This window comes from Panthera pardus, unplaced genomic scaffold, assembly GCF_024362965.1.
Source record: "Panthera pardus isolate Hobbes unplaced genomic scaffold, ASM2436296v1 HiC_scaffold_8, whole genome shotgun sequence".
Classification (NCBI taxonomy): domain Eukaryota; kingdom Metazoa; phylum Chordata; class Mammalia; order Carnivora; family Felidae; genus Panthera; species Panthera pardus.
The window spans coordinates 1,213,764-1,236,020 of NW_026527013.1; the positions used below are offsets into that span (position 1 = coordinate 1,213,764).

The following is a 22,257-nucleotide window of genomic DNA, read 5'->3' on the forward strand; positions in this document are numbered from 1 at the left end:
TTTTTTAGCCCATGTTTGATTCCACTGTCATCAGAGCTGGGTGTAGTGTTCTATGGATGCTGATTAGGTAAAGTCTGTTCAACTATTAAAGATCCTTCTTGATTTTTGTTCATTCTGTCATTTAGAGAGAGATGTGACAGTGTTAATTTCCAACTAGGGTCATAGGTTTCTCATTTTTGTACTGCCGACTCTTAAAGATATCTAATGGTGCTCTGGTGCATAGACTTAGGGCAGTCCTTTCTTCCTGTGGGATTGACCCATTCATCCTCGTGAAATGTCCTTTAACTGTTACGAACGCTCACTGCCTTAAGGTCTGTCTGGTACCGATACAGGTGTGGTCAGTGTTTGCACAGGGCGATTTTTCCCACCGTTCAGCCTCAGTTTCTGTTTCTTTGTAAAGTGAGACTCTTGCAATCAGGAAGTTGTCTGGTTTTGGTCTTGCATCCAGTCTGATGGTCCTAACCTTTCAACCGGAGGATTTAGATCTGCATATGTTTAACGTAACTGGTGCGGTTGAGTTTCCGTCTGTCTTTACTTACATTTTTGAAGGGCTCAGAATTCTAGTTTGGTAGTTCTTTCTGCTGGCTGTTTGTGACATTTTTTCCCCTTTGGTTTTTAGCAGTTTGTGTATACGTGAATTTTTTTTTTTAACCTCACTTTGGGTCACTGAGATCTTTCAGTGTGTGAATTGAGGTCTTTATTCATTTTGGAAAATTCCTGGCTACCGTGCTGTTCCCTCTCTGCTTTTTCTCAGGAACGCCCTAACACGTGGGGCAGAGCCAGGTGGCGGACCCGGGTCAGGTTACCCACGCTGCACAGGCACAGCCCCGGTCCAGAGGGCAGAGCCAACAAGGTGTAGGCACAGCTTGTCGCAGCAGGTCTGGGTGGGGGCTTCTGCAGGGACATGATGGGCGTCACAGAAGTTTTGTGAGGACAGAGGGCATGGGGAGGATCCCCACCTGGTCTGGACGCCCTAGGGGTGGGACATCTGTGTTAGCAGCGACTCCGGATGCAGAGTCACAGCGCCCACCCCCCCCCCCCCAATCTTACAGGTGGAGGGGGCGGGGAGACAACTGCAGAGAGAAGAGCCAGATCTCAAAGCTGCCAGGGTCCCCTCCCGCCACCCCTGACCGGAAGAAGCACGCAGGTCAGGATGGTTTCGTTTCTTTCCTTTATTTAAAAAAATCATTTGGGGGTCTGGTGTGAGGAGGGCACACCTTTCATGGCTTGGGGAGGACAGTTTCCGGAAGGGATCACTGGGGTGAAAACGCGGTGGGGGAAGGACTGGGGACTTAGGGGAGGGGCTCCGCCCTCCAGCACCTCTGGACCTAGAGCTCACTCAGAGGCCGGGTGGGGCGGGGCTTCGGTATGTACAGGGGGCGGGGCCGGCCGGGGTCGCGGCCACCAAGGCAGGCCCCGCACCATTCGCCCCTCTGGGCAGATCAGGTGGGGAGTTCGTGCCCGCAGCTGCAGGGGCCCTTCTCTGGGCCGGCCAGGGCCTGGCAGAAAGCCAGCCTGTGGGACCTCGAGGGGGGCTGGGCCAGCGTGCTGGGGGCCAGGGTCAGGGCGGCCCAAGCATCCCCAGTGAATAGACCAGGACGCCACACGCTGCCTCCTACCAGAGAAATGGGGACCCAAGATGCATTGCTATGTGCGGTTAGAACAAACATGAGACGCAATCCTATTTGAATCCTGTGGTCAGGCGGTTGGTCAGGTGGCCCTGAGCTGCAGGGACGGCGTGTGGGACCCCCCCACGTCCAAGGCCCCCGGGGGGACACTTGGCTCAGGGCGGGTCCGGGCCAGCCCTGCCCACCCCCCCACGTCCTGAAGGACCGCATCACAGCCCCTGCCCGGCTTCCCCCGAGCAGGGAGTGAAGACCCTCTCCTGACGCCCAGAAACGTGGCAGGGGGCGCGGTACGGGGTGGGGGGCGGCCTACTTGCATCAGGTGGCTTCGGGGACCGGGCGGCCTAGGTGTAGAAGATGACCTCGGGGATCTGGCCGTCCTCCACGGACGTGCCGTTGTTGTTCCCCGCCGCGTAGCAGAAGGTGAAGCACGTCTTGGCCCCCGTCGTGGGCGACTCGTGGGTCACCTTGCGCAGGCCCTTGGTGCCATAGTGGGAGTCTGGGCCCTGGGTGGGAACAGTCCCTGCGGTCAGGCACCCAGGGCCCCAGGAGGGTGGGGGCTGGGGGGGGGCCCAGGGTGAAGAGGGGTGGGGGGGCAGCAGAGCCCCTCCCCAGGGTGTCTGTGCTGTGGGGGGGGCCGGAGGGGGGATGGGGCGGCAGAGCCCCTCCCCAGGGTGTCTGTGCTGTGGGGGGCGGTCGGGGGGGGTATGGGGGGCGGCAGAGCCCCTCCCCAGGGTGTCTGTGCTGTGAGGGGGGGCCGGAGGGGGGATGGGGCGGCAGAGCCCCTCCCCAGGGTGTCTGTGCTGTGAGGGGGGGGTCGGGGGGGATGGGGGGCGGCAGAGCCCCTCCCCAGGGTGTCTGTGCTGTGGTGGGGGGGTCGGCGGGTGGCATAGCCCCTCCCCAGGGTGTCTGTGCTGTGGGGGGGGGTCAGGGGGGATGGGGGACAGCAGAGCCCCTCCCCAGGGTGTCTGTGCTGTGGTGGGGGGGTCGGGGGGGATGGGGGGGCGGTAGAGCCCCTCCGCAGAGTGTCTATGCTGTGAGGGGGGGCCGGGGGGCGGCAGAGCCCCTCCCCAGGGTGTCTGTGCTGTGGTGGGGGGGTCGGTGGGTGGCAGAGCCCCTCCCCAGGGTGTCTGTGCTGTGAGGGGGGGCCGGGGGGTGGCAGAGCCCCTCCCCAGGGTGTCTGTGCTGTGGGGGGGGTCGGGGGGCGGCAGAGCCCCTCCCCAGGGTGTCTGTGCTGTGGTGGGGGGGGTCGGGGGGGATGGGGGGCGGCAGAGCCCCTCCCCAGGGTGTCTGTGCTGTGGTGGGGGGGGTCGGGGGGGATGGGGGGCGGCAGAGCCCCTCCCCAGGGTGTCTGTGCTGTGGTGGGGGGGGTCGGGGGGGATGGGGGGCGGCAGAGCCCCTCCCCAGAGTGTCTATGCTGTGAGGGGGGGGCCGGGGGATGGCAGAGCCCCTCCCCAGGGTGTCTGTGCTGTGAGGGGGGGTCGGGGGGGATGGGGGGTGGCAGAGCCCCTCCCCAGGGTGTCTGTGCTGTGAGGGGGGGCCGGGGGGCAGCAGAGCCCCTCCCCAGGGTGTCTGTGCTGTGAGGGGGGGCCGGGGGGCAGCAGAGCCCCTCCCCAGGGTGTCTGTGCTGTGAGGGGGGGCCGGGGGGCAGCAGAGCCCCTCCCCAGGGTGTCTGTGCTGTGGGGGAGGGCCGGCGCGGCAGACACCCCCACAGCGACACACCGCATAGGCGCCCTATACCTGTACCCACTAGGGGCGGATCCCGGACAGGCCCAGGGCTCACCTTGAGCGTGGCGCAGGCTGTGTAGTTGACGTTGGGCAGCATTTCCACCGGCTCCTTGAACATGACCCGGAAGGTGCTGGCGGAGCCATCACAGCTGAAACCCGTGTCGTTCTGGCCCAGGACGGTGTTGCTGTCCGTGTGGATGATCTGCGGGGGCGGGGGGAGGGGGGGCAGGAGCCGGCGCTGCTCACCAGGGCCCCCCACCCCCACCCCCCCGGGGCCCCTCAGAGGCCGACGGGGGCCGGGGGGGGGCCCGCGCGAGGAGTCCAGCCTGGGACCGGCGCGGAGGCGACGGGGGCGGGGCGGGCACCTGGATGTTCACTTGGTAATCGGTGGGCCCGTGGATGGAGCCGTACAGCCCGAAGCCAACCACGAAGATGCGCTTGTTGACCGAGAACCTGAGCCGCGGACACAGGGGATGCTGAGCCGCCGGGCCGGCCGCCTTGGCCGCTCCCCACCCGGTGCCGCGGGGACCCCGGCCGCGCCCGGCCCCACCTGATGCGGTCGCTCGTGCCGCTGTAGCCCCAGCGGCTCTCCACCTGCTGGAAGCGGTTGATGCTGCACTCCTTCCCGCGGAGGCAGCAGCGAGGCCGGTCGATGAAGTCGACGCGCGGCTTGGGGTTGACGGTGAAGTGCAGGAAGAGGCTGACCGCCTCGCGGTCCACGAGGATGCCCGACTGCGCGGGCCCTGCGGGCACAGGGGGCGGAGGTCGGGCTGCGGCGGGGGCCCGCCCGGCGGCTGGGGCGGGCGGGCAGGGTGGGTGGCGGTGAGCCTCCAAGGGCACCAGAGTGAAGATGCGGGGGGAGGGGGGGGTGGCCCCTCCCTGCATGGGGGAGGGGGGAGGGAGTCCGATTCACGGCCTCACTCAGCAACCCCACCGCCCAGGTGGCCCACCTGGCGCGCAGCCACCCCTGCCCTGCGCGCGTGGGGCCGCCCGCTGCCTGGGCGTGACTTCCCGGACAGGCCCCGAGCCGGAGGGGCTCCAGGAGGTGGAAGCCGAGGAGGACAGGCGGCGTGGGGGGACTCCCCTCGACCCCCCGCAGGCTCACGAGAATCCTTCAGCTCTGAGCCGGTTTCTGCAGGCTGCCCCAGTGCTGCTCGGCCCCCCGCTCCTGTGCCCTGGCCCCGGGGCCTCTACGTGAGTAAGGAGGATACAACTGGGAGACAGAACGGTAACCAGGGCTTTTTAATCTCTGCACAGAAAACGCAGAAGGAGCTACAGGAGGCCGCGGCTGGGGCACACTTAGCTGGGGGGGGGGGGGGGGGTCTTCAGAGGGTTTTTTCAGACTTCCCTCTAGGTCTCTTGTATTTAGGGGTACCCCAGAAGCAGGACACTTCTCTAAAACACGCTGAGTGACAAGGGACACCCATCACGGAGGAATGGAACAGGAAAGCCCGGCTCAATCCAAGAGGACACAGTGTCCTTCCCCACGATTTGGGCAGAGCAGGGGCCAGGACTGGGCTACCTCAGCCTGGGGGGGGGGGGGGGGAGGTGGACACAGGAGGGGGCCCGCACAGGGGGTGGCGGCAGGAAGCAGCAAACACTCCCCTCCCAGGGTGAGGGGGTGGGCCGGGTCACGGGGGCCTGGGACCCCACTGGGTTTGGCTGCCAGGTGGGCAGGGGGGCCTCCAGGAGAGTGCTGGGGGCACCAGTCTGGTGGCGGGGGAGGGGTCCAGCTAGGTTCACACAGGGAGGGGTCTTAGGATGGGACGGTGCAGCCTGGAGCCTGGCCCCCTGAGCCACGTCTAGGTTAACATCTGGGACCCTCATGACCAGGGTCTGGCCCCAGTGACAGCCCCCCCGTCCATCCTGGAGAACGACCCAGCCCCGGTCGGAAGTGGCCAGGCCACCACAGTCACCACCTACTGCCAGAGCCCGGCACACGGGAGGCACTAAGTGATGAGCAAGCGATCCCGGAACACAGAGCCTCACCCCAGCACTGACAACACTATGGACGAACAGACGTGACGCAGGGGACCCTGTCGCATCCAGATTTCAGATCAAAGAGAGCTAATCTCGGGGGGGTAAATCTGTCCCAGGGAGCACAGACAAGAGACTCCTGCTACACGGTCCCAGACAGCCCTAACCGGGGACGGGGGTGCACCGGCCAGGCCACCGGCGGTGACGTGGCCTCACCCAGGACCCTCCAGCCCCGCAGGGGAGGGCTGGCTCTAGGTCAGGCACCGCCGCGGGAGCCACGTCCACACGGGACAGGAGGCACGGCCGGCTGCCCCCGCGTCCGCCCGGGGCCGAGCCCCCCACCCCACCCCCCACAGGCTTGTCAAGGATGCTGATGCCAGAGCCCGGCCCCCGGGACGCCGGCCCCAGCCCCGGGGGGGGGGGGGGACCAGCGCGCAGACGCAGACACGCGACGCAGAAGGAAGGGAACCCAGGCGCCGATCTGGCGGCATCCGCGGGGCCTTCCGTCCTCACACGTGGACCCTCGCCGTCCAGCTCTCGGGGCGGGTCACACCTGGGGTCCCCGGGGGTCAGGCTCCCGCCGAGCGGCCCCCGCCCCCTGACAGTTACCTGCAGCGAACTCCTCGATGGTCATGAGCGGGAAGCGGATGAGCGCGAGCGCCTTGCCCAGCACCTTGCGCTTGTTCTCGGGCGTCACCTGCAGCTGCTGCCGCTGGCACTCCGCCTCGGCCCAGCGCACGACCGCGTTGAACAGGCGCACCTCCCGGATGCCCAGCGTGTCCCGCTCCAGCACGGCCACCAGCGTGTCTGTGGGAGGGGCCGGCTCAGCGCGGATGCCCCTCCCCCTCGCGGCCGCGCTCGTCCCCCCCCCCCCCCCCGCCCCGCCCCCCCTACCCAGGCCGGCGCGCCTCACCCAGGTCGATGTCCGTGAAGCCCTCGGCGGTGATGGCGTCGGCCGTGTTCTTGTCGATGTTCTCCAGGCACAGGCTGGCCAGCTGCGGCTCGTCGAAGAGTCGTGCCTGCAAAGAGGGAGCGCGTCAGCCGCGGTGGGAGGCACGCCCACCCCCCCCCCACCCGGCTGCCGCTCTGACCCTGTCGCAGTCTCCCAGTGTCGCGAGGTGGGTGGACAGGACACGCCCCTGCGGGTCGGGGGGGAGGGGCCCTGAACGGCCCGCGCACTTCCCAGCACCGGAGACCGCGCCATCGGGAACCTGCCCGAAGGGTGGGGGAACCAGGAGCCCAGAAGATTCCGGCCCCTTCCACCCAGCACGACCCCCACAGCCTGGGGCCGGCGTGGCCGCAGCTCTGAGCCCCGCGGGCCCAGCTCCAGCCTGCCAGGGCAACTCAGTGAGGGGTCCGGGACCCCCAGGGAGAGGGACCGCCCCCACCGCCAGCCCCTGCGCAGCCGCTCTGGGCCTGACCAGCCCCACCTGGCCACGCCCGGCCCCCTGGAAAAGGGAAAATCGCGGGCGGAAAATCTTCAGTCAACAAGTGCCAGGTGCCCGCCCGTGAAGGGCCTGCGAGGGCACCAGGTCAGGATGGGGGGGGGGGGGAGAGCAAAATTTAAGGGACACCAAAAATTCAGGGATCCATCCCCATCTCAGGTCCTCGCCCTTGCCCCTCCCCCCCCCCCCCCCCCGGCCCCCCGCCACCTATCCGCACCTGCGTGCTCGCGCCTGGCCCTTCCCCTCCCCCACACCTTCCTCCTCAACCCAAGTCCGCGCGCACCTCCTCCCCCGGCCCCCAACCCTGCGCCTTCGCCCAGCCCACCCGCGTTCTCGCCCGGCCCCCGGCGCCCCCCAAACCCTCGTCTCCGCCGCCTCCCCCACCTCGCGCACCTTAGTCTCCGCCGCGTCCCGGCGTCCTCCCACCCGGGTCCTCACCGGGTCCCAGCGCCCTCACCTGCCCTCCCCGCAGCACACCTGCGCCCTCTGTGGGCGGCGCGGCCGCGCCCGTAGCCTCGCGCGCCCTCGGCCTGGCCCCGCCCCCGCGTCCTCACCCATCTCCCCACCCCTTCATCCTCACCTGGTCCCCGCCTTTGCCCGGCCCCAGCGCGCCCGCACCCTCTCTGGAGCACGAGCACCCCGCCGGGTCGCACTGCCCTCCCCAGCCGCCCCCGGGGCCCGGCCCCGCCCCCGCGCACCTGCGTCAGCAGCATGAACGCGTTGTCCGCCCGCAGGTTCTTCTTCAGGAACTCCACGCAGTGGGCCTCGAGCGCCGGCACCGCGTACTTCTTGGCGGTGTACAGCGTGGTCATGACTGTCTCGGGCCCGATCTGAACCTCATCAGAGTAGAGAAACCTGGAAGACAGACGGCTGGCTCGCTCAGACCCCGCCCCACCAGCCCGGCCCGAGGAACCTTCCAGAGCCCGTGTCTTTCGCTCTGTAGCCTACCGACGTGACCGGGCAAAGACCATCTGCCTCGAAACCGGCCAGAGGCTAAGCCACCCGCACTCGGACACCAGAACGCGGGGCCGTGCAGCGACCGGCTTCCTTCCCGGTGACACCCCCGTGCGGGGGCACCAGGGCCACCAAGACTCCCCCAGAGGCACCTGCATGGGATCTGCCCTGGGGAGAGCCTGCCACACCTCCGGGCCTGGACGGCAGGCCTGGCTGCAGAGCTCAGCGAGTTCTGGGCGAGCGGAGGACCAGAAACGCCGGCCTGAATCAGACACTCCACACCATGACCGCCCCTCCCGCGGTGTGAACTTGGGCTCAACTGAAAAACAACGAGGCAGTGGAGGTACCAGGAGCCTCGTGCAGAGCTGGCAGGGGGTTCAGGACGCAGCCACAAGGGCAAACACCTGGAAGGGTGTGCCTGCCCTCGTAGCGCCCCCCCCCCCCCCCGGAATGTGCCAGAAGCCAAACGCAGCCCCACGTATCAACAGCTACGATCCTGTGGGGTCCGGGAGACCCTGGACCTGAGGAGACCAGGGATGCTGCCCGACCCCCCACAGGACCCGGGACCCAACCCCGAAGTCAGCAGTGCAGGGGTGGGGTGGGGGGGACAGCAAGGATCGGTGCCAGGAGACGGCTGAGCCTTTCACACACCAGTTATGACAGTGTCCACCCTCTTGGTGGCAGCCCAGCAAAACTGACTCAAGCCCGGGGAGGTCGGGGGGACGGCGGGAGAGACAGAGCAGGGAGATCGTAGCCGGAACCCGCATGTCACCAGACTTCAATCTAAACCTGTCCCCTGCTGGTGTGTGTGTGTGTGTGTGTGTGTGTGTGTGTGTGTTTTCTCAGGGCTATCACTTTTCTTCTATTCATTACAATAAAATACAACACAGGGGCGCCTGGCTGGCTCAGTCAGAACACGCAAATCTTGACCTTGGGGTCGTGAGTTCGAGCCCCACATGGGGTGTAGAGATTAAATAAACTTAAAAAAATACTTTAACTAAACCATCATAAGCATTTCTACGCATACACTTCAGCAGCATCGGGCACACTCACACTGTCCTGCACCCGCCCCCGCCATCCGCCTCCAGAACCTTCCATCTCCCCAGACTGAGACCCTGCCCCCACGAAGCACGGACTCCCCACCCCTGGCTCCCACCGTCCGCTCTCTGTCCCTGTAGACGGGACTCCTCCGGGGACCCCCTGTGAGTGGGGTCGCGCGGGACGCGTCCTTCTGTGTCCGGCTCCTGTCACCGCGCACAGCGACCTCCGGGTCCATCCACGCGGCGGCAGGCGGCGGGACGTCCTTCCTCCCTGAGGCTGGGTCATCCTCCGGGGGTGAATGGACACCCCGTGTTTGTTACATGCCAGCAGACACTGTGTGTCCACCTTTCACGGACGCTGCTGCTGTGACACCGGGGTGCAAGCGTCCGTCCCCGCCCCGGCTTCCGGTTACCCGCACAGACATCCGGGAGTGGAACAGCCGGGTCACAGGGTGACTCTACATTTACGCCTTGTGAGGGGCCTCCACAGTTTCCGCGGAGGCCACGAGGGCCCCGATGTCTTCACTTCCTAATTGTTGTTACTTTCCTTTGGCTTTTCTGGCTTTTGGTTTTTTTAACACTAGGTGCCCTGGTGGGTACGAAGTGATAGCTTATGGTTTTGTCACCTGTTTTTGTCAATAAAGTTTTATCGGCACGCAGCCCCACCCACAGCTTACGAACAGGCCGTGTCCGCTTTTCCGGGAACCGCGGCAGTGTGAGCGGTGGTGACGGGGCCCGTGTGGCCCCAAACGGGCAGTCGGCCGCCCCTGGCCTTAGCGGTCTGAGAAGCTACACAGAGACGCAGCCGTGAGATTGTCCCCAAAAGCGCTCCGTCACCGGGAAGACGCTGGGGGCAGCGCACGGGACCAAGCACGTCAGCGTCAAGGACGAAGGGGCATCCACAGACGGAACCAACCAGAACAAAGTTCTCCCCAGGGGGCAGGGGGGTGCAGGGACACCAGCTGGGGGGCACAGCCAGGAAGCACATGGCCTCGGACACGGCAGATGGGCGGCAGGTCTGTTCTGTCCTTTATGCTCTTCTGGAACTTTCTTTTTTTCCCTTTCCCTCCCTCCCTTCCTCTCTCTCTTGCGACCTCTGCCCTCTTTATCGTGATAATAGAGAAAAAATAAACTGCGTTTACAGAGATGTTTTAACTGTTCGGGGTAATCCTTAAAGTTACCCACTGTGATCCACACCCAGCGCTTCTGGAAGCAAGAGAATCGTGCTCGGCTGAGCAAGGAGAACAGTCTGGAAGCTCGGGAGAGCCAGCGGCCAGGCCTCACCTGTGGCCTCTGGCTGCCAGCTGCCTGCGGCCCCCACGCCGGGCACCCACCGTGTTTATTTCAAGTACTTGAGAAATTCTGAGGCTCAAAAAAGGAAAAGCTAGAGGTGGCATTTAACATTCTTGCAACGTCTTACTTCCTCCAAAACTCGTGTCGACTCCAAAGGATGAAAACGGGGACTCACGCGCACGGCAACGTGGCCTCAACACGCGACGCTCAGGGAGGGAACCCGACACGGGAGGCCACGCGGGGTGTGAGTCCGCGTGTGTGAAACGTCCAGAACAGACCCATCCACGGACGGGAAGGGGGCTCGTGGGGGCCGGGGGAGGGGGTGACGGCCGACGGGGACGGGGCTGCTCTTTGGGGCGATGAGAAGGTAGAATGAGGCAGTGGTGAGGGGCACACGACCCCCGCGAATGCCCGCAGAGCGCTCAACAGCACGCTGTAAACGGGTGAACCGTACGGTGTGCGAATCACATCTCAACGAGAAGTCTGCGAAAGTGGAAATGGGGGTGGGGGCCCCCAGAGCCCACCCCTCACTTCAGGGGCAATTCTGGAGATCTTCAGGGGCTCCGGAGGTGCTGTCCCTGGGGGTCTCTGTACCTTCTTCCCGAACTCTGTGTACTTTCTAGAACGTCAGGCTGGTCCGTCCCACCCCACAGTGTGAAAGATCTAGAAAGTCTTACTTGAGCAGGGCCAGGAAGGCGGCGGGCTCCACGTCGGGCAGCTCGATCTCCGTGGACGTGGTGGCCATCCCCCCGTTGAACATGGCGTCGAAGACAGCACTGCCCACGGCCAGCACGAACCTGGCGTGTCAGAGAAGACCGAGGTTACCCTCCACGTGGCCCTGACTGCTCCCGTCACTGAGCCCGGGGGCTGTCGGGGGGGGGCGGGGGCGGTCCCCATAGGAGATGCTGCGGGAGCGACCCCGGCTAGCACCCCGGCAGACCCCGGCCCAGCAGGTCCTGCCGGCAGAGGGCTCTAGAAGGCCGCACTCTGGAGCAAGGCTGCTCAGAAGGTTCAGTGGTAACACTGGGGAGGACGAGTGAGGTCACCGGCCCCACGGCAGGATGGCCTCGTGCCCCCGCAGCCCCGTCCGCGCGTCCGTCCACCCCCTCGCTCTGCACGCACATCCCGCGCTCACGTCGTGGGCACGAGGGTCCCGGCCATCCTGCAGTGGGGCAGACACAGTAAGTGCAGGGACAGCCTGAATGTGGGGCAGGAAGAACCCAAGACCGCGACAGGAGCGAGGGTCAGGGAAGGCTTGGCAGGGGCACCTGAGCGGGGCCGAGTCCCCGGGGCAGCCTCGGGAGGCGGTGGCTGCGAGGAGGCCTGCGGGCTCTGTCGCGTGCGGTGTGGCCACTCGGGGCCCCCCAAGCCAGCCGGGGACCCTCCAGCTGGACCACGACGTGGGGGGGCCTCCGCGGTGGCCGGCCGAGCTCAAGGAGGCGCCGCCCGCCCTGTGCTTTGTGCTGTCCACGCACAGCCTCCGGGGCCCACCCCACGTGGCCCAGGCACCGTCCCCGGGACACCCACCCACTCCCGGGCCCACGTGGGGACAAACACAGGGCTCCGAGCGGCCACTCCGGCTCAGAGCCCTCCGGGTCGGCACACATCTGCAGGCGGGGCGCAGCCAGCCCCCGTGTCCTGCTCCCCAGCCTCCGCCTGCCCCAAGCTGAGCAGCCCCCCACCCTTGACGGGCAGAGCACCCCTTCCCCCGGCCCCTCCCTCCCCCTCCCTCGGCGTCTCCGGCCCTCGTCTGGGCCACAGTGCGGCACGGCGGCTGGATCCCATCCGAGGACCAGACCCGAGACGGACGGGAACCCGAGTGCAGTGGGGCGAACAGCGTCCCCCAGAAATCCCGTCCGCCCGGAAAGGCAGAACGGGACCTCGCTTGGGAACAGTCCTTGTAGAATGTGACTGGTTCGGGCGAGGGCATGGAGGGTGGCCCTAACCCCATGCTGGTGTCTCTGCAACAGGGGAATTTGGACACGGAGAAAGGACACGTGAGGACAGAGGCAGAGACTGGAGGGGACGCCTGGACCCCAGGAGCTGGAGGAGGCAGGGGGGGCCCTCCAGGGCCTCCGGAGGGAGCGCAGCCCTGCTGACGCCGTGACCTCGGACGCCTAGCCCCGGAGCTGGGGCAGGAGACCCCGTGTGGCTCTCGCGCCCCCGAGCTGTAGGTTCCGGCCGCACCCACGTCTTCGGAGGCCCTGGGCTCTCATGCCACCGCGGCAGGTCCCCAGGCTCCGCTGTCCTCCCGCACACGGTCCCTAGATAAGGTGCCTTCCCAGAAGCACCTCAATCTCCTGCTGGAAAACGGATCCAAACACAGAAGAGGCTGCTGACTGTACCCGGCGCGTCAGGGCCGAGCCACCCGACACGGGGTGGACGGGCACAGACCTCACGCACCCCGGGCGTCCCCGCCAGCGGGCAAGGAGTCTGAGATGCAGAGGTGGGCATCAAACCACAGAAACGAACACGGGGCTCCGATCAAGGACGGCCCAGCAGCGAGGGGGACACCCAGAGCCCGGAGCTTGGTGTCCAAATCCCACAGCCACAGAGGGTCCAGGCTCCTTGGAGAAACGGCGGATTCCGGGGCCGGGGTCGGGGGGGGGGGTGGGGACCCGACGGGCTCGGAGTATCTTGCGGGGCCAGAAGGAAAGAGCTGCTCCCAACGTGCCGGGGAAAACACGGACGCGGCGCCCGCCCGGCGAGCTCGCGGCCGAGCTGGGGATGAGAGCAGCCACGGGACACCGTGCTCACTGCACGGGAACCCGCAGGACAGAGCACCGGCCAGGGGTCCGTGGGGACTGAACCGAGTGAGCGGGTGAGGGGCCGCGGGAGGGACAAGGGGCACCAGCCCCCCCCACCCCCCATCAGGACTCCAGCCCATGAAGCGCAGAAAAAGGCCACACGGCGGACACGGAGTAGCCACCGTTTCCGGGGCGGATCCTCAGCCCTCCGCCTGGCAGCCAGCGGGCAAAGCGGAGGAGACACGGGGTGTCTGCCCAGCCCCACGGCGTCCCTCGGGGACAGCGCTCACGGCCACCGGGGAGGGCGCACATCACCGCTGTATATGCACACGCGGCAGGGGCAGGGACGGGAGCCGGAGCGGAGGCCACGGCCGCACACAGCCCAGGCCCCGGAGCCCGGCCGCCCCCGGCCGCCAGCAGGAACCAACCGACCTTCCGGGGACCCTGCCTGCACACGTGGGATGTCCTTCGGGGCCAACAGGTGCGCCGGGCAGCGCCGGCGTCGGCCAGAGCGTGGTCTCCAAACACAGCCGAGTTCGATTACCAAGCCGCAACCAGAGGAAGTCTGAGAGATCCCCAAATGCTTGCAAATGAACCCACTTGGGAGCAGCCACGGGTCCGAGAAGGAACACGAGGAAGCGAGGAAAGATCTTGGCTGCAAAGGAGACCACAGCGCGACAGGCCGACCTGAGGGTCGCGGCTCGAAGGACGCGTCGCGCATCTATTAAGGGCCCAGGAATCCGCGAGGCGAGCTCCCGCATCAGGAGTCCAGAAAATGGAGAGTAAACCAAACCCACGGAGAGAAGGGAACAGCCAAGGTGGGAACAGGACACCTCGTGAAATCGGGCATGGGGATGGCAGGGGGTGCAGAGAAACCACTGGAAACGGGAGGGCCGCGAGGTACTGAAATCAGGAGCAAGGGTGGGCACATCGTTCAGGAACGTAAGGAACACGATCTCACCCCACGGCAAAGCCTGTCCCCAGACGGCTTCACGGGGGACCCCTCCCAATCACGCCGGAAGTGACAGCGACCGCAGGCAGACTCTCCCAGAAAACAGAGACGCCCCCGAGCACGGCTGGGCACAGATGCCGCGGCCTCGTCGGAAAACAGTCCGGCACTTTCTGAAAATGTCACCTGAGTTACCCCAGAATCCCAACAGTCCGCTCCGAGGTGCTGACCCAAGACCACAGGACCGGATTTGCACACCAGCGTTCACACAGCATGATTCGTGACAGTGAAAACACCAGACAGAGCCCATACACGCACCGGCTGGCAAAGGGACAGACGGAGGTCCGTTCGTACCACTGAATTCAGCAATCGCGGGAATTACTTGCCAATAAAAAGAAGACAGCTGTAGCTGACCTTGAACAACACGGGCTCGAGCGTGCGGGGGCCGCTCGCACGCAATAACGAAGGATACCGTGGATGACACAGACAACGGGCTAAATACGGGGAGGCCTGGCCTTCCGGGTGGGGGCGGGGGGGACCTCGGGGGTGGCGGCCGCCAGGGCCCAAGGCTTGCACATCTGCACAGACAGCCGTCAGGTCAAACAGACCAGACTCCAGTGACGCCCCGCACCCACACCTCAGGACACCTCTCAGCAGGCAGGGAACAGAGAGGAACTTCAGCGAAGCTGTCCCACAGAGCGCAAAGGTGGCTTGCTTCCACCCCCGTCAGGGGGCGACGCCCCGCGGCCAGAAATGCGCTAAGAAAAGCATTAAGCGGCACAAATAGGAGGGACGGAGAGAAATAATCTGCCCACGACATGGTTTTCGAATCTGAAAATTCTAGGACTGCACTGCCCAATGTGGTTGCTCCTGGCCACGCAGGGCTATTTAAATTTTTTTTTCTTTTTTACATTTTACTGATTTTTGAGAGAGAGGGAGAAAGAGAGAGAGAGCATGCACAAATTGGGGAGGGGCAGAGGGAGAGGGAGACACAGAATCCGAAGCAGGGTCCAGGCTCTGAGCCGTCAGCACAGAGCCCGATGCGGGGCCTGAAGCCACAAACCGTGAGATCATGACCCAAGCCGAAGTGGGACGCTTCACCAAGACTGAGCCACCCAGGGGCCCCCACACAGGGCTATTTAAATCGAAATTAAAATCAGATTAAAGATTCAGGCGCCTGGGTGGCTCAGTGGGTTGAGCACCCAACTCTTGGTTTCACCTCAGGTCATGATCTCACGGTTTGTGAGTTCGAGCCCCACATCGGGCTCTGTGCCGACGTCGCAGAGCCTGCTTGGGATTCTCTCTCCCTCTCTCTCGGCCTCCCCGCTGCTCACTGTGTAGGTCTCTCTCTCAAAGATAAATAAACTTAAAAAAATTTGTTTAAAGATTACTCACAACAGAGGAAAACAATACAGGAGCAAAAATCAGCAATAAATGTGCAAGAAAACTATATGAAGAAAGCTACAAAGCTATCCTAAGAACATAAATGCCCTAAACAAATAGAGAAAGACCGTGCCCCCAGATATCTGTGTGCTAACCTGCCCGTTCTCCCCAGCCTGGTATCGGTGGGGGACCAACCCCCACCCCCCCACCCCCACTAAATCCCTTGAGCACTTACTTGACAAACAGACCCTAAAGGTCACAAGGGACCACGGGATGCCTGGGGGCCGGCAAACTGGCCAACCGCGTGCTTTTGCAAATAAAGTTTTATTGGAACGCATCCATGATCATTCACTCGCGTTGTCTACAGCACTTCCGTGCTGCTAAGACAGAATTCAGGAAGTGGGACGGACTGTGCGGCCTGAAGAAATCGTCCGCTGTCTGGCCATTTACCTTCGCTTGCTGATGCTGTGCTAGAGCGGCCGTCCCGCGGGGAAAGGGACGTCCTCTGCCAGCACCACGTTCCAATGACAGTTTGAGGGAAGGGGGAGGGCGGGACGGGAGGGTGATCGGTACTGGAGGGGTAACCGTGTGAGACCGGCTGAAAAAGTCTCGACAGAGAAGAAAATTGGGAACAAGGGTCCTGGCGGTTCTCAAAACAGAAAGCCACAGTCATCAGAAGCTGTGCTGTCCTACGGAGAACACAAACACACCAATGAAATGAGAAACCCCAGACGGGCTGTTCCACCCGCCGGGCTTCTCCGCGGCGCTGCACTTTCCAGGCTGAAGGAATAAAGACATCTGAGGGGCGCCTGGGGGGGGCTCAGTCGGCTGAGCCTCTGACTTGGGCTCAGGTCACGATCTCACGGTTCGTGGGGTCGAGCCCCGCGTCGGGCTCGGCGCTGACGGCTCGGAGCCTGGAACCTGCTTCGGGTTCTGTGTCTCTCTCTCTTTCTCAAAAATAAATAAAATGTTGAGAGAGAGAACACAAACAACCTCTCAGGTGCTGGTTTTGTGGGTCCACCCAACACCCACCCCGAAGAGACTCAGTGTTTCCTCGGAGCCAGCCCAGCAAGAGAACGCAGACACTTGATTCAGGCCGGCCGGGGTGCCACAGAGTCACCGAGCACCCGTGTGCCCGGCCTGCTCCCGGGGTTTGGGGTGCAGCAGAGAAGGAGAGAAGCTAACGCCTGCTCACACAAGCCGCCAGCAGCCGCGATGGAGGCGCCGGGCATCAGATTAGAAGGAAAAAGGGACGGAAAAAGCAGTGCAGGCTGAGGGCTGCCCAGAGCCTTGCGACGGGACGAGGGGCCAGGGCCGCTCAGCACTCGTGTCCCCCGCCCCAGGTCGGCCTGCGCCCAGAGCCCACGGCCACTCTGAGCCCTGGCCCGTGCCGCTCCCCGCACCCGGGCCCTGGCGGGGCCACACCGAGGCGCCTTTCTCGAGGTCCGTGAGAGCCCCTCCCCCACGCAGCTTTGTGGCCCGAACCCCAGACGCGGCTCCCGTGCCACCACATCCTCTCCCTGCCCCGGGACGCCACCCAGGGCCCCAGGTGGCATTTGGTCACCCCCTTGGGCTCTGCTAGGCTGTGACAGCTCTCACGACCTTGAGAGCCCCCAGGATGAGCCGCCAGCTGGCCCGCGGTGTGTCCCCAATGTGGGTTTGTGGGGTGTTTTCCTGCAGTCGGTCTGGTTTCCCAGGGCTGGGCAAGTCTAAACAAGATTTCATCCTCTCCCAGGCCCGGAGGCTCGGAGCCCTCCAGGGCAAGGTGTGACCTCCTCCTCTGGGGGGCTCCAGGGAAGGGTCCTGCCTTCCTCTCCCAGCTCTGGGGGGCTCCAGGCATTCCTTGGCCTCGTCCCTCCAGTGCCTGCCCCCCGTGGTCATCACGTGGCTTCTCCTCTGGGTCTCTTATGGAAGACCCTTGTCATTGGGTTTAGAGCCCCCCCCCCCAGAGAATCCAGGATGAGCTCATCCCCAGACCCTTAACTTAATCATACCTACAAAGACTTTTTCCACGTAAGGTCACGCTCATAGGTATCACAGGCTAGGACGGGGACACACCTACACCTGGAGGTGAGGGGCCCTTCTGGTCCCATCCTATCAGGGGACCCCGCAGCCACTGAACATCTCTCAGAAGGTGACCTTGACCCCTGGCTAAGGTGGGGGTCTGCCAGGTTTCTCCACGGTCAGGTTACCCTCGTCCGCTTTCCACTCACTTCTTTACAAGCAACTCCCGAGTGCAGCCCCCAGGAGCGGCGTGGCAAGCGGCCCCCCGCGTCTTTTCAAGCTCCGGATTACGTCCCCGCCTCTACTGAAGCTCGCCCTGGACCACTGTCATAAGCACTTGCTTGGGTCACTGAGTCGATCCTCCCAGAGGTCCTGGGATGGAGGCATCTGAGCGGTCAATCCCAGTTCACCGGTGAGGAAACTGAGGCACAGGAAGCCCAGGGTCACCCGTGGGCAGCACCCACCTGGTTGCTGCAGGGAAAACGTCACCAACGTGTAGGAAATAACAACCCAAAGGCAGAACCTTCTACGGTGACGACCAAACCGCGGGGCATTACCACCAGGACAATGGGGACAAATGCCATCGGCCTGACCCAGACCCCCTCTGGACGTCAAACACACGGCCAGGGAGTCTGCGGGGCCCAGGTGACGAATGACACCTGCAGGGACCAGCAAGGTGAGCCAGGGAGCCAGGCCGCTGGCGGGGTGGGGGGGGGGGGGGAGGGGGGAAGAGCCACAGGCCCAGTGGGCGGGCGGGTGTGGGGGCAAAGGTCAGCATGTAGGCACGTACCCTCCGTGCCCAGAGCCCTTTCAGGGTGGCTCCCTGCAGCCCTTCCTCAGCACCACCCCTCCTCCCCCATCCACACGGCACCCCTAGGCCACCATCCCCCCCACCCCCCCGCATCACTCAACCCCTGCGAGCCACAGACCCCAGACCCCCAGACCCACATGTGCCCTCTGGCCGGCTCTCTGCCAAGTGCATCAGCCCTCCACGTACATCCCTGCCACAACTGCCCTTCTCTGGGATGCTGGAGCCAGGGTCTGGGGGGCCACAGCCGCGGCCCCCCACCGCACCAGGGAGAGGCACCTCCTCCCAAGGGAAGCCGAACCCTCTGCCTCCCATTTCTACCCTCCCGCCAAGCGCCTGCGGCCTCCACCCCCAGCCGGTCCACCCTTCAAAGCAGATGCGGTCACTCAGGCCCACGGTGCCCCTGCCCCTGCCCCGGCTCCCGAGTGCCCACCTGGACTCCAGACGGCCCCTCCCCTCGCCCTGCTCAGCACAGCGGCTCAGGTACCGATTCCTGTCACCACCCCCCAGACCCCGGGTCTCCGGTTCTCATTAAGTCTCACTAGAGACCACGCCCAGCTGACCTTACTCTCCGACCATTTCCTACCACACCCCTCGCTCCAGGCCTGGGACACTGGCTGCCCTCCCACTTCTCCGGAGCCCCTGCGGGGCCACACCCTTCACGCCTCTGGGGGCCCCACGCCCACTGCCTCAGCCCTACTTCACGACGCTCAATCCAGGACAGGAGGACAGGCCGAGGGCAGGCGCTAAGGTCACTGGTGCCTGGGGGCCCCTGGCTCCCCCTGAGGTTGCCCCCCCACCTGCCCGTGGGGTTTCCAGCCACATCCACCTGACCCGGTCCCCAAAGGGCTTGGGTCAGGCAGGTGGGAGCTCGTGCAGCCTCGCCTTACTTATTCTGCTCCCCGAAGGTGGTGAAGGAGACCAGGCCTGGCTGACCAGTATGTAGGAGCATGACGGGCCTCAGGGACGCCTGGGGGCGGGGGGAGGGGGTGGGGGCTCACGGGCAGCCCACAGACCGGGCCCCTACTCCAGCTTGGGTGGGGGTGAGGCCCATGTCGGCGACTCTGGAGAGAGCTGCTCGCACACAGGGGAGGGAGGAGCCACGGGAGGTCCTGGGGACCCAACCACAGGCCTGGAACGTTCTGCAGACAGGAATCTAGATCCAGTTGTACATAAATAACCAGGAAAAAGCCGGAAAGAAAAATCTCGAAGGCACAGGTTAAATAAAGGCCACAGGCCAGAAAGGCAGGGAGAACCCCTCGCAGCAGGCTGGGGAACACTCCAGGCGAGTACAAGAAACGCCCCCGGCCCCCCTCCTCTGATGTCACACACACCCCCTCCCCCATCAGCGAGCCCCCGTCCCTGGGGGGCAGAGTCAGGAACACCGGCAGTGGACTGGGAGTCTGACTTCAGCCCCGCCCTGCCCGGGGGTCTGGGGGCTGGGTCCTGGAGACTGGCTGGAAGCACAGGTCAACAATGTCCCCTTTTTCAGAGAGGCCGGGGGACTGGGGTGTCACTGAGGGGCTTCTGTGGGTTCAGGAGGCAGGAGTCTGGCGGGGGCCTGGGGGTCACCACAGGGGAAGCACGGGACATTAGGCGCAGGAGGTCACTGGGGCAGGACCGAGGGGCCTAGAGGTGGCCGGAGCTGGTGGGGGTGGCTGGGTGGCCGTGCCTGGAGATCCTGGCCTGGGTGGCAGGGTCCGGCATCCTAAAGCCAGGAGCCTCTGCTGGGAGTGGAGGGGGGGGGGGGGGGGTCCCAGGGCCAGGGTGCAGCTAGCATCAGAGGGCTGAAGGGTAGATGGGGGCCCGGCAGGGTCACGGGGCTCTGGCACCGCGGGTCCCAGGGGATCTGGGGGGTGGCAGGGCGCAGGAGGGTCCGGAGGACGGTCGGTCCCTGGAGCGGTTGGGTCCTGGGGTGGCGGGGGCCCGGGGGTGGCGGGGCCCGGGGGGCGGCGGGGCCCGGGGCCCGGGGCCCGAGGACGGCGGGGCCCACCTGTGCGCGGGGATGCGCTGCGCGCCGAGCCCCTTGCCCACCAGGAAGTGCACGTCGCAGAGCACCTCGTTGTTGAAGAGGAAGGCGAAGCGCTCCTTCAGCGTGGGCTTGGTGGCCTGCCAGTTGTAGACGGGCTCGCGCAGCAGCGCCGCCGCCCCCGGCTCCTCGGCCGCCCGCTCCCCGCCCGCCGCGGCCTGCGCGCCCGGCCCCGACCCAGGTCCCGGGCCCGGTCCCGGAGCGGGGGGCGGCCCGGGGGCGGCGGGGGCCGGGGCGGCGGTGGCGGCGGCGGCGGCGGCGGCAGCGGCGGCGGCCGCGTTGCCGGGGGCGGCGGCGGCGTTGGCGCTGGGCCCGGGGCCGCCCCCCGCACCCGGGCCGACCCCCGGCGGGCACGACGCGCGCCCGCCGCTCCCACCCGCCGCCATCTTGTCGGTGCGGCGGCCGCGGGGCGGGGCGGGGCGGGCGGGAGGAGGGCGGGGAGTCCGGAGGGGAGGGGGAGGGGAGGGCGGGGAGCCGGGAGGGGAGGAGACGGGAGGGGAGGGGCGGGGAGCCCGGAGGGGAGAGGGAGGAAAGGGGAGGGGTGAGCAGGGAGCTGGGAGGGGAGGGGGAGAGGAAGGCGGGGCGGGTGGAGGAGGGATGGGGGAGGGGAGGGGAGTGGAGGGGGAGGCGAAGGCGGGGAGATGGGAGAGGAGGGGGCGGGCGGGAGGAGGAGGAGAAGGAGGGAGCTGTGGGCCGAGGGGGAGCGGGGATGGATGGAGGGGGGGCGGAAGGGGAGGAAGAAAGAACCCGGGTGCCTGATAGGCAGTGCGGACTGGACTGGAACCCCCAAACTGCTAACCACACCCATAGTGTCAGACCGCCCGGGTGCCCTGAAGAGGGACACCGGGAAGTCCTTGGGCGACCTGGGGCAGGGGTCAAAACCCAGAGCTTCAGCCTGGGGGAGGGGTTCCTGGAGGGAAGGATGCTGACCAGTGGCCAGGGGTCAAGATGAAGAAGCCAGGGCGAGCCTCTTCCAGGTCCTGAGCCTGGTCAAGGTGGCCGGGAAGCTGGGTAGAGAGGTCACGGCCAGCAGCCCCACTGGTGGGCGCGAGGCCCTCTCGCGGCCCCTCATCTGCTCGCAGGGCTTCAAGACCCACTTCCATAACATCCGCGACGATTCAGCACCTAATAAGCGACTGGGAGACCCCCACCCCCCACGCCGGGTCTCAGGGCTGGTCATTCCCATGGCGGAGGGATTTTTCTTGGGGGTTCACGGCCCAGTGACACCTAGGAGAGCCACAGGAAAGGCAGCCCCCCTCAGCGTCCAGGCTCTGCCCCCAAACTCCATGAGCTCTTCACCTCCAAAGCAGAGCAGACCTTGAATGCGCCCTTGTTCCTGGATCCCCACCCCGGTCACCTTCCTGGCCTGCAGCCCGAGGGCTCACCCAGGGCCCCATGCTTGATGTAATACTCTGCTGTCACCATCTTGAGATGTGTGATAATTCTGGAACAAGGGACCCACGTGTTCATTTGCACCGTCGCCTGCTTCAACGACTTACCCTTCTTTACTCTCTAGAACCCAGTCTCTTCCAGACTTAATCTGGTGTCTTGGAGCCTTTGCCTCAAGCCCTTCAGGGGCTTCCCGGCATTGACAGCCAATCCCCTCGCCCTGGGGACCACCTCTCCCTCTGGGGAGGCCAGGCCACTGTCATCTTGTAGCTCCTCACCTTCCAACCCACCGCAGAATGTGCTCCCATCGGCAGCCTCGCCCACTGGATTTCAAAAAACTGCCACCTTTTGAGCTCACTGCCTCTGCTCTTTTAGGATGAAAAATTTACCCAAGGCCAAATCATGCAATGTTATAACCATGGGCAAAAGCATCCCAATCCTGGAAATCTGTTTTTCATTCTAAAAGTCATGTATGGGGGCGCCTCAGCCGGTTAAGCGTCCGACTTCGTCTCGGGTCATGATCTCACGGTTCATGGGTTCGAGCCCCACGTCAGGCTCTGTGCTGACAGCTCAGAGCCTGGGGACTGCTTCGGATTCTGTGTCTCCTCTCTCTGCCCTTCCCCTGCTCATGCTCTGTCTCCTCTCTCTCTCTCTCAAAAATAAAAATAAACATTAAGAAAATGTTTAAAAAAATAACTAAAAATGTATGAAAAAAAAAGGAGGGGCGCCTGGCTGGTTCAGTTGGCGGAGCATGTGACTATTGATCCCGGGGTTGTGAGTTTGAGTCCCGTGTTTGGTGTGGAGGCTACTTAAAAGTAAAATCTTTAGGGGCGCCTGGGTGGCTCAGTCGGTTAAGCGGCCGACTTCGGCTCAGGTCATGATCTCA

General features: G+C 64.9%; 1 protein-coding gene across 1 annotated transcript; it reads right to left on the minus strand.

The window, feature by feature from the left end:
- Positions 1-1,157: 1,157 nt before the first annotated feature.
- On the minus strand, positions 1,158-20,383 carry BTBD2 (BTB domain containing 2). The gene is made up of 9 exons (XM_053896866.1): positions 19,947-20,383; positions 10,740-10,859; positions 7,474-7,630; positions 6,244-6,349; positions 5,940-6,137; positions 3,904-4,096; positions 3,719-3,806; positions 3,409-3,555; positions 1,158-2,131 (listed from the first exon to the last, which is right to left on the minus strand). The coding sequence occupies exons 1-9, from the start codon at positions 20,366-20,368 to the stop codon at positions 1,970-1,972; spliced, it is 1,593 nt and encodes a 530-aa protein (XP_053752841.1). The 5' UTR covers positions 20,369-20,383; the 3' UTR covers positions 1,158-1,969.
- Between the last annotated feature and the right edge of the window lie 1,874 nt (positions 20,384-22,257).